The sequence below is a fragment of the Meles meles genome, chromosome 11 (genome assembly GCF_922984935.1).
Source record: "Meles meles chromosome 11, mMelMel3.1 paternal haplotype, whole genome shotgun sequence".
NCBI classification, from domain to species: Eukaryota; Metazoa; Chordata; class Mammalia; order Carnivora; family Mustelidae; genus Meles; species Meles meles.
Genome location: NC_060076.1, coordinates 6,535,761 through 6,551,684, shown reverse-complemented (window position 1 = coordinate 6,551,684; position 15,924 = coordinate 6,535,761). Strand labels below are relative to the sequence as shown.

The 15,924-nt window shown below is 60.8% G+C and overlaps 2 protein-coding genes across 6 annotated transcripts in view; one reads left to right on the top strand and one right to left on the bottom strand.

The window, feature by feature from the left end:
• Positions 1-2,044: 2,044 nt before the first annotated feature.
• Positions 2,045-15,834, bottom strand: CRAT (carnitine O-acetyltransferase). 4 transcript variants are annotated; one of them, XM_046023691.1, is made up of 16 exons: positions 15,604-15,834; positions 14,163-14,318; positions 13,921-14,055; positions 12,949-13,212; positions 10,081-10,199; positions 8,881-8,934; positions 8,184-8,349; positions 7,630-7,804; positions 6,654-6,832; positions 6,024-6,124; positions 5,527-5,646; positions 5,231-5,353; positions 4,988-5,123; positions 4,569-4,631; positions 3,703-3,840; positions 2,045-2,934 (listed from the first exon to the last, which is right to left on the bottom strand). In XM_046023691.1, the coding sequence occupies exons 3-16, from the start codon at positions 13,945-13,947 to the stop codon at positions 2,719-2,721; spliced, it is 1,881 nt and encodes a 626-aa protein (XP_045879647.1). In that variant the 5' UTR covers positions 13,948-14,055; positions 14,163-14,318; positions 15,604-15,834; the 3' UTR covers positions 2,045-2,718. The 4 variants fall into 4 exon arrangements, with proteins under 4 accessions (XP_045879647.1, XP_045879646.1, XP_045879645.1 ...); XM_046023690.1 differs by having other exon boundaries at positions 14,163-14,269; XM_046023689.1 differs by lacking the exon at positions 14,163-14,318.
• Positions 15,013-15,924, top strand: part of PTPA (protein phosphatase 2 phosphatase activator) — a 30,577-nt gene continuing 29,665 nt past the window's right edge. Inside the window, exon 1 of one of the 2 annotated variants that reach the window (XM_046023697.1) lies at positions 15,013-15,431. The gene's annotated coding sequence lies outside the window, so the exon portion shown is untranslated. The remainder of the gene's footprint in view (positions 15,432-15,924) is intronic. The other variant, XM_046023696.1, reaches the window with a different exon arrangement.

Sequence of the window (15,924 nt, the reverse complement as noted above, 5' to 3'; positions counted from 1 at the left end):
CGGCTCGAGCCTATGTTGCCTGAGCTCATAAGAGGAGCCGGGGCGGGGCGTGGCCGTGGGGACATGCCACCCTGAGGGGCAGGAATGTGGTTAACACCATAAAATCATAAGCATCTCCAAGATATCTAGTCCATCCCAGCCGCCAAACCTGGGGTTTGAACAGCCTCTGTGACCTTTCCCCCCAGTGCCTGAGGAGATCTCGCTGCCTGCTGTTCAGATCCAAGTTCCCCCTTTCGGTGGTCCTGCTCGGCCCCCCATGTGGTTCGGCTGGCTCTGGCTGTGCGCTCAGCCTCACTCTCCATGGGACAGCCCTTGAGGACCGGGCAAGCGAGCCCTTCCAAAGCCTCGGCCACCTCCTCTCCCTGTTTAACTCAGTGAGTTTCTTGCTTTGGGAGATACAGCTGCAGACTGAGCTGGGTGTTTGGAGCCTCGTGGGCGTGCCGTGGGCACAGGTCACCCCCAAGGGCTGGTCCATGGTAGGGAGGCTTCTCCTTCCTTGACACAGCAGAGATGTAGAACGAACACACCTTCAGTCAGGGTCTGGGTGAACCAGAATTGTCTGTCGTCATGTGAGCTTGGAGGTTGGGTTTGGATCCCTGCTGGGTCCACAGAACCTCGACATTCAGTCACGTTGACCTCACCCCAGGTACACGGCAGAAGCAAACAAATCTCTGGAGGAAGCTTCCTCCAAGACTTCAGTTATTTGTGTACATAATTTTTGAAGATTTTATTTATTAGAGCATGAGTGGGGGCAGAGGGAGAGAGACAGGCTGACGCCCCCCTGAGCACAGAGCCCGACATGGGGCTCGATCCCAGGACCCTGAATTATGACCTGAGCCAAAAGCAGATGCTTAACTAATTGAACCACCGGGCACCCCCGTGTATAAAGTTTTTAAATCCCAGGGCACACAATACAAACCGAGATGGCCAGGTACAAAAGGAAGTGGCGCCGTCAGCGGGAGCCAGCGGAAAGCAGGCAAAGGAGGCAGACCCGCAAATACCGGGACGTTACTGAAATGATCAGGCACAGACAAAATTGTTCTACTATTTTAAGGAAATAAAAGACAATCTTGAAAATATCTGTAGGGGACAGGAAACTAGAGTGAGGTCTGGCAGACACTGAAATGAATCAAAAGTGAAAAAGAACAGCTAGGTAGGTGTAAGGCAGACTGGACTCAGTTGAGAACACGTGAGCTGCAGGACAGGTGGAACAAAAGTCCAGCAGCAGGGAGGAGAGAGGAAAGGGGCTGTACAGTGAGCTCTGGGGGTTCCCTGAGTCCCAGGTAGACTCGCTGCCTTCACCCCCATTGGCAGCCCCCCGCCCTGCCCACCTTCAGGCGGCCGAACTTGTCCTGTTCAGTCTGGGCCCCAAGCCTAGGTGACTACTTCGTATTTGATAAACATCTTTTAAACATCTCTCGTCCCACCTGCCAAGGCACTCTGGGTCCAGGGCCCCACCAGTCCTTCCCTGGAGACCGTGAAGCCTCCACCCATGGCTCCCTCATCCGCAGCCCAGCCAGGCCCCCTTCACCCCATTCCTCAGCATCTTCCTAGAACACCCTCCTCACTGTCTTGGGAGAATCCCCCCGTATGGGGCTCTAGATGGTCTGGCCACATTCTCTGGGCCCCATCTCTTGCTCCCTGGGACTTTGGGCAAGGGGCATACCCTCTCCTGGCCTCATCAGAGAATGAGGACCCCCTCTGTGTGGCTGTGGGCAGGCTCGGGCCAGACAGTCCCCAGTGCCTAGGACCGGTCAGTTCCACCTGTCTGTTCCTTGGGCCAGCCAGCACCTTCCTGTGTATCTCGGGCTGGGGCCCTCTGTCCTCCCCCAGCACCAGCTCATGGGGCCGAGTCTGGGCCAGTTTCCACCCTGGCTCCTTTCTCCTGCTGCCCGGGTTTGTCTGAGTGGGTGTGGTGTTGGGGCTGGATGCCTGGCTACCAGGGCTCCTCTGGAAATCTCTGCCATTTAGTGACCGGGTGACCTTAACCTCTCTGAGCTTGTTTCTGCATCTGCAAAATGGAGGAAGCCAGAGGATCTACACCTCTCCACCAACAAATTTCTCCTTTATTAATCACCTTGCATGTTACTGTTACACAACCATCAACGTGGTTCAGGAATCAAGCTGAGTGAAAGCAAGCAAGTCGGGGCTCACGGGCCGTATCACCCAAAAGAGCACAGCGGCACCCCGGGAAGACGGCACTGCCAGGCAGGGTGGGCAGTGTCGAGGCCTTGGGTTTCCCTTACCAGCACACCCTGCACTCTGGCCTCAGCCTCAGGGAGGCCTGGAGACGCCTGGCTCTAGAGAGTCCTGTCTCTAGATCCTCGGGAGTCTGGGGATCGGGGTACAGACACCAGCCCAGCAGCGTAGAGGGCAGGGGGCTGGCTAGAGCTGAGCTAGCAAGAAAGGGACTTGCCAGTCTGTTCCCCTGGCAAGGGACGGGCTCTTCTGGTTCCTTTCCCTGTAGGTGAGCTCATGGGTGACGTGCCGGGCACCTGGGCCTTCCGTCCTACTCAGCCTTGGAGCTCAGCCCAAGCCCCGGGCCCCAGTGCAGTCTGGGGATGAGCCATGGAAGGTACTGGCTCACGCCCGCAGGCCCTGCGTGATCAGGTGCACAGGGTCTGGGGTTGGGGGGGAGCAAGGGAGCGGAACCCCGGTGGGCAGCCCACTGCCGGGGTCGGCTGGGCTGGGACGCCGGCAGGCCTGGGCCCCGGGGGCTCAGAGCTTGGCTCGGGGGTGGCTCTGCAGCAGAGCGCGCATGTCCAGGAGCGCCTTCTCCAGGTAGTGCGCCAGGCGGGCGGCGTTGGTCTCTGCGCAGCTGTTGTAGGCCGACACGGAGAAGTTGATGTGCGCCTCCATGGGGTTGTAGCAGATGCCGTAGCCGTCGGGGACCACGGGCCCGAAGAACATGACGCAGTCCGTCTTGGCAGGGACCTGGAGACAGCACGGGACTGAGGCTTTTGTCCCACCCCACGGGCTCCCCTCCAGCCCCGCGGGGGCACCAGCCAGCCTTTCTGCCTCTCCGCTCGCACTGTGCTCTCCCCGAGATGCCCCCTCCTCTTCTCCAGTGGATGCCTTACTTCTCCTCCTCCTTGGGGTGCAGTTCTGGAGTCGGGTCTCTACAGAGCCTTCCTTGCCATTCCCGAGGGAGCTTTAAGGGCTCCTTCCTTGAGCCTCCCCTGAACCCCAGCACTCCCCGGCGGGAGGAGGGAGGGGGGGTGGAGGTGGTGGGGGCGGTGAGAGGGGCATCAATGCCCCCGTCCCTGTGCTTCCAGCCTACTGTGTGAGCCCCCAGGGACAGGGATGGGGAAGTGTCCCTGTTGTGTCCCAGCGCCCAGCACTGGATGGCAGGACTCAGACGTTCCTTTGTGTCTGAACAGTGAATGGATGAAGCTGATTCAACCATGTGGGCGGTGGGGTGGGGGGGGACTCGGACTCCTCCTCAGCCTCCCTGTGCTGCAGCACAGCCCCCCGACCCCAGCTCTTCCCCTGGAACTCAGCTGCTTTGGCAGTGGACATGGGGTGCCCTCGATGGGTCATGCCCCTACCAAGGTCTGACCATGTTCTGGACCATGGCTCTATTCAGGATAGCCTTTGTCCAGCTCCAGCGAGGGTCTGTCCCGTCCCATCCCAGGGCACCTAGGGCAGTGGCAGGGGCCCGGAGGGCAGGAACATCCAGATGGCTCTGGGGCAGTGGCCCACCTGGCTGGTGGAGAGGTTGAAGTGCATAGCGACGGCATAGGAAGTGTCCATGAAGATGGCGGGCATGCTCACCAGGTCCTCGATGGCCTGTAGCTTCAGGCCCAGCAGGTGCCGGTCGAAGGCCTCCCCCCGGATGGCCTGTGACAGGGGGAGCTGTCAGGCACAGCGGCTGCAGGCCCAGAGGGTGCCCATGACCTTCCTCAAAAGCCTACGGCAGCAGCGCCTTTTCCATGCAGTGGTCCCTTGGACTCATGAGAACAGAGGGCCCGGGCAGGACAGCCCTCACTTTACAGATGGGGACACTGAGACCCAGGGGACCTGCCCAGGGAGGGGTCGGGCAGGATTTAAGAACACAGGCCTATAGCTGGGTGTCCTGGCCCCATCCTGGCTATGGGACCTTGGCAGTTCCCCCTCATCCTGGAGGCTCGTGTGTTCATCTATAAAGTGGGGGTGGTTGCTGAATGTCCTTTTACAGGGTGTCACTGAGACTGAAATCCTCTGTGTGGCACGTGGGCAGAGCCTGGCACACACAGGTGCTCGGAGGCGGATGGGAACCCAGGCCTCCACCCCCTTGACTGCCGCTCAAGCTGTCAGAGGGCAGGACGGGTGCTGTTGGCCAGACCCTGCAAACCCTCAGCGTGCTGGGCTCTGGAGCCATCGAGGAGAGAGCATGACGCCAAGATCCGGAGGTTAACCCGGGACCAACAAAGTCACTGGGCTCAGCCTCGTTTTCTCCAACTTTAAAAGGGGGATATTCAGCCTGGCTCCAGGTGCCCCAAGGGTCTCAAGGTTTGGGGAGGAGGGGTTCATGGTAAGGGTGAGCAGCCCTGGAGATCCGGGAAACGAGGTCACGCGGTCACGGTCACCTGGTCGGTATAGGCTCGGTGGGCCTGCACGGCCTTCCGCAGCAGCTCCACCTTCTGGTGCTCCTAGGGGTGAGGGAGTTAGAGTACAAGTTCCTTCCCCGCGCCGGCCGCCCACACCCCAGCTGTCCGCTTCCCAGCCTGCACTGGTGTCCGCGCCCCCTGAGAGCAGGAACCGGAACTACCGCCTCTCTCCTACGTCCTCCCCGAGGCCTGAGCCCCAGGGCAGATGCTGGCTGCAGAGCAGTTCCTTTTGGTGTCTGACCGCAGGGAAGCTCAGGGCCAAATTCTTGACTCCAACCCCTGGTAGCTTTCCAGGGCCCACCAGAGGGTCGGAAGGCAGTAGGTGCTCGATCGATGTGGAATGACAGAACATACAGGAGAGGAGGCCAGCTTGCCCACCCTTACCCCAGACCTCTCACCGACACACTGGGGTCATCCATGGCTTTGACGAAGGCCAGCGAGTCCACGGAGGCGGAGCGGATGGTGTCTGTGCGCCCGAGGTGAAACATGCGCAGGGAGGCGCTCTCGTACGTGGCGCACGCTTGTTTGTAGATCCTGGGAGGGAGGGGGGCTGAGCACCCCTGCGGGCAGGCTGCCCCGCCTCTACCCCCCCCCAACCAGGCCTCGCGCCTCCTCCGAGGGCAGGGTGTGGGCGGGCGCACCGGTAGTAGGCCAGCTGTAGGGCCATCTGGACAAAGGCATCCGGGCTCAGCTTCTCTGACTTGGGGAAGTCTTTCCCAAAGTGGTGGAACACCATGACCACGATGTCCAGGTCCTGGATCATGCTGCGGGGGGGGGGGGGGGGGGGGGTTGGTGGGAGGGAGGTGGGTGAAGGGCAGGGAGGGCCCAAGAGCACTCTGTCACAGCCCTGTAGGATGACAGCTGCCAACGGGAGCCTGGCAGGCCCCGGGGCCCCGGGCCTTTAACCTGACGCAAGCCCCCCATGCCCAGTGCTTACATGCTGAGGTTCTGCTTGGCCTTCTCAATGTCACTCTTGATCTCGGGGGTGATGTTGAACCGCAGCTTCTTGGGCATGGGCAGGGGCACCATGGGGGACCGCACGAGCTCGGGTTTCTTCCTGCGTGGGACATGGGGGCCTCGGGAGCCTGGGTCCATACCCGGGCCTGGGTCGGGGGCATAGGTCCCCAAGGCTGGAGGGAGCCAGCCTAGGGAGACCCTGGGTTTGCTCCTTAGAAAACTGCCTTCACTGCAGTTTCCAGGGGCCATACGGAGGTGGCCTGCGGAGGACAAGGGACTGGCCCGAGGTCCCTTGCTGCGAAGGGGCAGACCCAGAGCGCAAGCCCAGGTGTGACAGGCTCCAAGCCGAGGCCTGCCCTCCTCTGGCTTCCATTGAAGAAACAGGTTCCCAGGCACAAGGGAGAATGGCATTCCCCCGTGTGTCACCTGTCACCGGAAGCCGGGGCACTGGGTGGAGGGTGGGACAAGCATGCTCACGTGAACTCAATGACGTGGTCCACGAGGGCGATGATGGGGGGCCCCTCTGCCGCCGCGTGCTCATAAACAAGCCCACAGGAGCCGTCTTCGGCCACAATGAACTATGGAGGGGAGCGGGGACCCGTCAAGCCTGGGGCCCTGGGGCCACTCTGTGCTGGCTGGGGCCGTGGGAAGTGCCTCTCTGAAGCCATCTCAGGGGTTAGGCTGACTTATTACTGTCATTAGTAACAGCTGACGCTCAGCAGGGGCCTCGGACCCATTCTAGGCCACAGCAAGCAAGTATGTCCCATACTCATACACCTCACTGAGTCCCCGCAGTGCCCTCCCTGGGAGTTGTCTTAAAGGCACAGAGAAGGAAAGTCACAGCCAAGACCACGCCGCTCTGCCAGGCCCCACAGCCCAGGTTCCCTCTGATGTGCTGAAGGGGGGACAGAGGTTTCTGGGCCAGGCCCAGTAATGACAGGCTGACCTTCTGGTAATTACAGCCACATCCCCTGCTGGCTTCCCGCCTGCTTTACGAGCTGGGAGGCCAGGGACGCCCAGGCGAGGGGCCGGAAGTCCTGGGGTTGCAGTGGGCCAAGCCTGGGTGTGTGTCCCGGACAGGGAGTCCCGGCCCCGCCAGGCCCTCACCTGCAGTGTCTTGTCGAACCAGCGGTTGCCGCTGTTGAGCTTGCCTCCGCCCCCGTGCAGCATCTGGCCAGCCACGTGGCTGCGGTACACGTCGTCGGAGACCCGAGGCATGGGGGCGTCCAGGCACAACATGAAAATGCTCTTCTGGATGGAGCGAACGGATTCCCGGTTCACCTTGTCTGCGGAGGCAGGCGGGATGGGGCTGAACGTTAGGCCCCAGGGAGGCCTTGGAGGCTTCTAGAGCATTTGCCTAGTGCCATGTGTGGGCGTCAGAGCTTCACACTCGACAGGGCCCCGCAGCCCCCTGGCACCCCATGAGGCAGGGCCCAATACGGACCCATGTTAGAAACGAGGAAACAGAGGGGTACTCGGCTGGCTCGACTCCTGATCTCAGGGTTGTGAGTTTGAGCCCCACGCTGGGTGTGGAGATTACCAACAAAAGAAAAATAAACTTAAAAAAAAAAAAAAGGAGGGGGCACCCGGCTGGCTTAGTCAGTTAAGCCCCCGACTCTTGATTTTGGCTCAGGCCAGGATCTCAGGGTCGTGAGGTCTGAGATGGAACCCCGGGGGCTCAGCGGGGAGTCTGCTTGTCCCTCTCCTTCCCCCTCTGCCCTCCCCCCACTCTTGTGCAAAACTAAAAATTTCCAAAAAGAAAAAAAAAAAAAATGAGGGCACAGAAGCCCCAGATCATGTGGAGGGCCAGTGTGGCTCAGGGGGCCAGCACAGGGGTCTGGCTCCGGGGACGATGCCCCTGACCCACACAGGATTAGAAAGGACATGGAGGCAGAGGCGGGGTCCGCAGCCAGAGGACCTGGACTGTTACTATAACTTTGCAACTTCATGGAGGGAAACCAAACCCATCCAAGCCTCCTGGTCTGTGAAATGGGCCAACAACAGCCGCTCTGACTTGAGCGCTTTCCGTGAGAATGGTGGGGGGGGGGGCTCTCCTCCTCTTTCCACCCCCACCCGGGGGCACCTTTGATGAGGGTGCTGTATGCCTTGGCCCAGGAGTTGCGGTGGTTGGAGGTGAGGATGCCCACGGGCTCTTTGTTGGTTTGCAGGGACGAGTTCCAGATCTTCTCCAGTTGCACAAAGATCTGATCTGACGTCAGGGGTGTCCCATCGCTGTGGTACACGTCCAGCTCAAAAAACTATCCAGGCACAGGCAAGTGGAGAGAAGGGAGGTGGGTGGGGCGGGGGTGGGGGTAGGTTTCAGACTGGCCAGTCACCTCCCACCCTTGGCCTCCTCCTGGCCTTGGCAGCCCAGAAGTCACAGCTAGTGGCGGCCCAGGCCCCACCGAGGGGTAAAGTCAGGTCACAGGTATGAGAGGGGAAGAAAACCTTGCCTGGCTCTCCCCCAGGCTGGGCAGGACCACGGCCCCCTCCTGGCTGCCCTCAGGCTGGGCTTATGGGGGTGGGGAGGCGGTGGAGATGCCCAGGTTCCTGGGGGCCCGTGGGCATGGGCGGCGGGGAAGCTGATTTTCGGCCCTGCCCCCCTCCTTCCCTGCAGCAGGCTGGGAGCCCACCCACTTGGTAGTTGTGGACGACGGTGATGTGCATGGGCGGCTTCTTGGTCTTGCTGAAGCTGAGGACCGTGTCCTGCTTGGGGCCCGGCACGCGGCAGGAGGACAGGATCTGATAGTACTGATTCATGCACAGCGGCTTACCCCCCAGGTACTCCACGGGCAAGGTCTCGCTGTAGGGGGGTGGGGCAGAGGGACAGTGAGGGGGCCACCAAGCAAGTAAGCGGGGACAAGGACGATACCGATGGGGAGCGGCTGATAGGCACGGCTGAGAAGGGCTCTCACCCAAGTGGTGTCCTTCCTGACCCCCCACTCGGTAGGAGCCGGGGTTGTGTCAGGGGCAGGCCTGCTGGGTCCCCCTGTAAACCGCCCCCCCCCCCCCCCCGCTAGGCTCTGGTTTGCCACAGAACAGATGAAACGGTGAGTCTGCCTCTGGGGTCCTCTCTGGCTGGCTGGGACACCAACTCCAGGGGTGTGTCGGGACCGTGTCACCAGGCGGTGGTCTCAGCAGCTGGAGCAGAGGACCTAGCATCCCAATGCCCACACTTTTGTCTCCCCAACCCCCACAGAGGCTGGGCCAACAGGAAGTGAAAGCCAGGAGCTCTGGGCCAGCCCAGCACGGGTCTGGTCATTGGACTTGCCCCGGCTCAGGCTGGAGCAGCTGTGGCCATAAGGAGGGCGGGGCAGGGGGGCGGGTTGCTCACTTGTCAACCATGGCCTTGAAATCCAACACGCCCTCGATGAATTTGGCAGCGAACCTGGGGGGACCAATGAGAGATCAGAAGCCGTGTGGACTCCTTGCGGGAGGTCCCTGATCCGGGAGGCCTGTGGGGTGAAGCGAGGGGCCTAGCCAAGGGAGGAGACAGATTGCTTCTCTCCTGATCCACCACTTGCAGTAAGCCTGAAGGAGTTCAAGTGCAAGACCTGTGCCTGGGTCCAGGCTTGCCTTTCTGAGCCAACGTTCTCTTACCTCTAGAAGGAGGCTCCTAGAAGGCCCAGGGAGATGCTTTGGCCAGGCCCAGGCAGGATGTAGGTGTAATGAATGGAGATAGGATTATTGCTGGTTTACTGCTCAGCGTTGGTGGATTCTGTCCACAAAGGGCCTGAACCACAGCCTGGAGCCTGGAAGGTCACCCTTCCCTGAAGCATCAGTTAGAGAGGGACCTGGGACCTTGGGGGACAGGGAGTATGAATGGGAGGGCAGTGGCTCAGGATATCCCCTCTGATAGGTAACTTCCTGTTTGAGGGCCTCTGTCTCCCAGGCCACCTCTCTCAACGTGACCTTCCTCCTTGGATGGTCTGGGCCACGCCAATCATGCCTGACCCCTGGGCTGCCCCTGGCTCCCAACATGGGGACTGAGGGCTGGAGTCTGAGTCAGAACTCTTGGGGTGCCCTGGTCCCTTTAAGAGAAGCCGGTGGTAGCCCCGAGTGGCTGGTCCTTGGGCGGGAGATCCCTGTCACTGGTATTTTTATCCCTGGTAGTCTGGGAACAGGGGCCAGGGCAAGTGACGTGGCTGAATGTGGAAAAGGGAACTGTGTATAAAGGTCACCCCTATGGCCAGCTGGACGGGGTGCGGGGTGAGGTGTCAGAACCAGGGTGAGGGACAGCCTCAGGTTTAGAGGGAGGGAGGGAGGGGACATGGTCCACAGTGCAGTGAGCCGTTATGAAGCTTCAGAACCAGGAAGACCCTGCTTTCTGGCCCGGATCGGCCAATCCTGAAAGGTGCTCTTGGGCAAGGCCTTTCATCTGTGAAATAGGGATGATATGCCCGACTTCATAAGGCTACGTGTGCGGACGGAAGACAATGACTAGGACTGGGGCCCTGCACTCTCGGGGGGGGGGGGGGTTGGGCATCAGGGCCCTGGACATGGCCGGAGCCCTGTCCCAGCCACGGCCACTCACCGGAGCTGTCCCTGCAGGTCCACGAAGTCCTGTTTGGGCAGGGCCACACCGGGGCTGGAGTAGATGACCAGGGGCTGGCGGTACTGGAGGTAGGCTGTTTTGAGCCACCATTCGGACAGCTGGGAAAAGGACCAGAGCCTGTGAGGCGTGGGCGGGGACCTGGCCGGGTCCCTCCTACCCCCTCTATAGAGCGCAGATGGTCACAGTGGCTGCTCAGATCCAGAGCCCCCTCCCCACCCCCTTCGACCCACCAGCAGCACCCCATCACTTCCCCTTCGCCTGAGGCAATCCGCTTTAGCAAGAGAAATCAGACAATACTGCCAAGCCAAAGATCCCAGAGAGAAAGACGGGGCGGGAAACTTGCCGGTGGAAGTGGGGTGAGGGGAGGAGGCAGAAGCAGGAATCATTTTCCTTTCTCTTACACACCCCCTTTTTTAAAAAAAATTTTATTTATTTGACAGAAAGAGCACAAGCAGGGGGAGCAGCAGGCAGAGCGAGAGGGTGAAGCAAGCTCCCCGCTGAGCAGGGAGCCCGATGCAGGGCTCGATTCCAGGACCCTGGGATCATGACCCGAGCTGAAGGCAGACACTTTACCGACTGAGCCACCCAGGTGTCCCTCTTACACACTTTTGGGCAATGATTTTACTACTTTCAGAAAGAAAAAAAAAGAAAAAAAAATATATATATGCCAGGTAGACAAAAAAGGGAAAAAGGAAAAAAACCCTATAAAGTCTGACAAGCGTGTTTTTGGCCGTCCCGGGTAGACACTATCCAGGAAGCCGGGAGCAGAAGGGCTCCGTGCAGTGTAGCCCTTGGGACCCTGGTCCTCCCTGGCCTGGGTTCTGTTGGTGTCAGACCAGGTGTCAGACCCAAGACACTCTCTTGGGTCTGAAGGTCAGGGCCATCTGCGGAAAGCTCCCCGCGAGGCTGAATCACACTGCCCTACATCCTGTGTCTCCACCTGGTGGTCTGTCCTCGCTCAAGGGGCGTGGCATCCGTCGGGTGAGCAGTCTCACTGGGGACCGGCCACAGACAGGGTGTTGAAGGCTCCTGTCCCCAGGCTGTGCAGACTGCCACTGCCTATCATCCTGGAGCCTCACGTGCTGACTGTCACGCCCTCACTCCGCCCCTGCAAGCAGACGCCCGAAACCCCTCTCTGGCTGGTCTCTCCACCCCAGGGACCCTCCCCCCTCCACCGTGTTTCCTCTCCCCTCTCAAACAGCAGTGGGACCTGCCTCTTCACCCCACGGATTCTGCTTGGGGAACTGCTGGCCTGTAGCACCAGGCCATCAGCTGCGGACCCCTGCCAAGGGGGTGAGGGAAGACATCACATGCCCACGTGCCGGTGAGCAATGGTGCTCTGCTGACTTGTGGCCCGAGGACAGCGCTCCTGGTCAGCCAGACCCTCTTGCGGAGCTCAGGGCCTCCCTGAGAGCGGCTGTGTGGCTCTGGGCTTCCCATCTACCTCTCTGGGCCTCAGCCTCCTCATGTATAGATCAGGGAGGGGCAGACAGGAATTCCCTCCCCTTGGGGACAGCCGGGTCACCCTCCAGCCAGAGGCCCCCACTCCACCAGAGACCTCAGGGCTTCTGACCAGAGCTGGGGAATAAGGGCAGATTCTACAGATGTGGGCATTCCCCCGCTGAGAGTCTGCTGGGCACGAGGGCCCTGTGAGTGCGGAAGGGGATACCCTTACCCCTTCAGCTAGAAGCTTCTATGGGAAGTAGTAATGGGCTAAAAATGTTGGGAAACTGCCAGACCGCAGACTCCCTAAGCGCCTGCCAAAGCTCAGGACGTGCCACGGGCCAGCTGATGACTCCCACCTGCTGTGTGCCGACCGCACCCCTCCGCCAGCTGCACTCAGACCATCTCCCACCTGATGTGGCGAAACCTGGCTCTGGTTCTCTCCCACAAACCTGCTGCTCCCTCGGCCTTTCCTGTCCTGGCCGGTCTCCCCCTTCCCTCCCCCTACGCGGTTGCTTTAGGTCAGGACAGCTGCCCCCACAGCCCCCATCAGCAAGGGCCACTGGTGGCGCTTCCAGAACATACACAGGGCAGACAGAACTGACTCACCCACCCTCTCCCTGCCGGCATCCCCCTTGGGGTGCCGGCGACGTCTCATCCCATGGCTCCCACCCCCACGCCCGCTTCCTTCCCAGCAGACAGGGTGGTCCTCCCCCACCGTGTCAAGAGTGGCAGATGCATAGAAACAGTGCGCGGAGCATCCGTGTGGACGACCCGTTTTCACGAGCTGTGCACACCTGTGTGACAGATGGGGACAAGGAACGGGGGGGGGGGGAGGGGGGGCGGTGTCTGGTCTGACACTGAGCAGCACCAATGCCCTGCTTGGAGCCATCCTGCGGCCCCTCCCACTGAGCTCCAGTCTGGCGTCCTTCCTCGGATGCTCATGCCCCCAACCCCAGCTCCAGGCCATCGTGCTACATTCCAACCTCTGTTGTTGAACACACTAGGCTCTTGCGAGGCTCTTGCCACTTTCACCGCGGTTGTCACTGTCCCAGATCCAACACCACCTCCTCTCGGCCGACGCAGAACAAAGACGCTGCCCTTCTCCCCCCTCCCTTTTCTCTCCCGGCCAATTTCACCACCGGAAAGAAACTCATCCACTCACCTGTGTGCTGTTTCGTCACCTCGTATCCCACCGTTCTTGAACGTGAGCCCCAAGGGACCACGGCCCGTGCCCTCACTCACTCAGGGCCTGGCCTAGTGCGAGGCACAAAGGAAGCACGCAGGAAAGCCCGCGGCATGGAAGGATGCGCCGGAAATTCTGCGGGAGGCCACCAGCAGGCCACAGCAAGGGATCCTCTCCCGACCTGAGCCTCCGAGAGGGCCCCTGTTCTCAGAACTCACCCAGTTCTCTGTCTTCCTGGCCCGGCGCTCCAGCCCCTTCTGCAGGCGCTCCCCGACGCCCCCTGACGCCTGAAACTCTTCCACCAGCTGCCGGGTTTGGGCCCACTCCTCCTCGCTCACGATGGGCTGCAGTGCCTTGAGGTAACGGTCCAGGGACTGCTGGAGCGCGGGCACGGGCAGCCGGGGCAGCGAATCCTGGTGGGCCTTGAAGCGGCCGGAGACCTTCACCAAGGATGAGGGCTTGAGGAAGCCCAGGGGCTTCACCTGCAGGCAGCAGAACATCTTACTTATCATCTCACCAGCTCTGGGAGGCCCTGGCAGTCCTAAAGCTAGGGTCCCGGGCACTTTATGTGCCGATCCCCAGGGTCAGAGCCAGCCTCTTGGGTGGTGCCTGCTTGGCTACCCAGCCCTCAAACTGTAGGTGTCTCCACCTCTCCGGGGCCTGGAGGATGCAGGCAGGGAGAGGGGCGGGAGGTGTGGCCATTGATCCCGGTAAGGCTCCTAGGAACCAAGTCAATGAAGGGCACTTGTTGGGGGTGGCGGAGCTGAGCGTGACCGTGACCTCTCACCTGTCTGGATGCAACAAGGCCCCGCCTTCTTCACTCTAGCAGGCCGGCCGGCCGGCCAGCAAGCCGTGGGGCCTCTGCTCCCGCCCAGGGGCCCCCACCTCCTTTTCTCCTACCCTTGCCACGCTGGGAAATCAGAGGCAAAAAGAGAAAGTCAGAAAGAGCCGGCAGATGACAGCACCTTTGGGTGAGGGCCAGGCCTTGGTTTTTATCTGTCTGTGGGTCGGGGACAGAGGGAGCATAGGAGCAGCGCTGGGGCAAGCAAGAGCTGAATGGCCTGATACGTGGGTGAGAGGTGGCAGAGAGAGAAAGTTTGGGAGACTCTGGTGGTAGACAGAAGGAGAGAGAGGAGATCCGAGGCTGTGGACAGCAGTGGGTAGGCAATTGGCAGAGGATTGTTCCGTACCTTCTCTTTCTGCTGCCCGTCCTCCATGGCAGGACTGAGGTTCTGAGCCCTGTCTGACTTGGGCTGGGCCTCTAAGCCTAACTGTGCTACCCAGTGGGCGAGCAGAACCTAGCAAGAGACAGCCACTTGCCCGGGCTGGAAAGAGAAGACAAGAGCCAAGATTCAGGGGGGAGGCAGAGGGGGCAGTGCCAAAGGCTTCGGTGGCTAGGGTGGCATCTTGGGTGGCGGGCTGTGGCAGGCACCTTCGCTAGCGGCCAGAAGTGGAGGATTAGGGAGCAGGCGAAGGGGCCGGCAATAGGCATCCGAGTAGGAGGAAACCTGGAACGTGTTCTCTCTTCCCGGGGTGGGCCTGGTGCCAGGAGGAATGAAAAAATCCACCTGCTGGAATCTGCACAGGTCTGTTTAATGATGGAAAACTTGGCTGGAGGCAGAAGCTGCCTGGCTACTGAGGTTATACCACAACTCTGAAATCAGTCCTGTAAATTGGGGTTGGTGCAAGAGGGCAGATGCTGGGAAAGAGCCATTACAAATGGACAGTGGCTGCTAAGAACTCATCCCGTCTTCCTCCAGGACTTGGAGCCCTTCTGGGCCTCCCTTCCACCAAAGCCTGTTTCTCTTGAGCTGTGTGTGGCTCATTCAACTGGGGGCCAAGAGTGAAGGACTTCGGCCACAAAAATATAAACTGAAGCAGGAGGCTGGATTTGGGATTCTGCTTGATCCGGGTTTCCAGATCTGGGGGATTCTGGCCAAGTCTCTCGTTGCCTCAGTTTCCCAAGCAGTAAACTGATCGGGCCACCCAGCGGGTCCTGGAGGATGACCTAGAAGCTGTCTGTGAGACAGGGGCACCACTCGGGTGTCAGTGGCAAGGGTGACGTGGAGCCTCAGGGTTCTGGGAGATCTGGAAGAGCCTCTCCGACAGCGGATGGGTATCCTGAGCCCTCCAGGCTAGGCAGTATCTGTTTGAACATCCTTCTTGGCATAGTCAGAAGGAGACACAAGCGGAGATATGCTTGGAGTAGAGAGGAAAGGAACTCATACAGAGCAGCAGCACTTCTTGCCGCCCTGTGGGGAGGATTCTGGGGTAGACATGGACAAGCTGGGCGGGGGGAGGGACTGGTGGAGACAAAGGGTATGGGGTTGCCACCTGCTGCCTCTTGCCAGTTCAGAGGACCTTCAGAGCAGCCCAGCTTGAGGCCTCCACGTGAATTTCTCTGGCCACACAAAATTCTCCAAGGGCCATTGGAGACCGACCAACTGGATGTGGTTGGAGAAGTGTCAAGGCCTGGGCGTAAAGGGCTCAGGCTGAGTACGCAACAGGTGTGAGAGTCAGGAAATAACCCGAGAGAGACTCCCAGTCTCTTCGCTCCTTGGCTCTGGGTCAAAGGGTGGACGTGCCGCCTGAAGGCAGTGTCCTCACTCTCTTTTCTGGGTGGTTGGAACTTAGAGCCACACGATGTGGGTTCGATCGGATCTCTGACCTTGAGCCTCAGTCTCCTCCTCTGCCAAGCAAGGTTAGTCCACCTGCCGATCCCACCCCAGTAGCTGCTGGCCGGGCAGGTGGCCACGGGCCGCGTCGCCTCCATGGCCTGTTTCTCCACTCCGGAGCAGCTGCGTGTCTGGCCCGACTCTCGGCCCGCCCGCCCCGTCCAGAGCCTGCTCGTCCGGGTTCCACCCCGCACTCACCACGGTCCTGGCCGCGAAAGCCAACATCTCTGCGGCTCGCCCGCGGACACACAGTCCGCTCGCTCCCCCGCACCGAGCAAAGTCCGCGCCGCTTTCTCCGCCGCGCCGTTGGTGGGTCCCCGTTAGTGCCTCCGGGCCAAGGTCGCCGCGTCACCGCCACCGGACGGTAGAGGCGGCCCGGCGCCCACCCACCGGGCCGGGCGGGCGGCGGGCTGGGGGCCCCCGGGAAGAGGATTCTCGGGGCGGGGCCACTAGCTGGTTGCGGGCCGGGGCCGCTAGACGCGAGCGCGGGGCGGGACCACAGCGTGGGGCGGGGCTGCA

What these genes read in the sequence shown, in the direction of transcription:
- CRAT (XM_046023691.1), bottom strand. Translation starts at nt 13,947, where the DNA reads ATGGAGGACGGGCAGCAGAAAGAGAAG. An exon ending in CCAGGAAGACAGAGAACTGG is followed by an intron (nt 10,200 to 12,948) that starts GTGAGTTCTGAG and finishes TCCTTTTCCCAG; the next exon opens with CTGTCCGAATGGTGGCTCAA. An exon ending in ATACAGCACCCTCATCAAAG is followed by an intron (nt 6,833 to 7,629) that starts GTGCCCCCGGGT and finishes CTGCCTCCGCAG; the next exon opens with ACAAGGTGAACCGGGAATCC.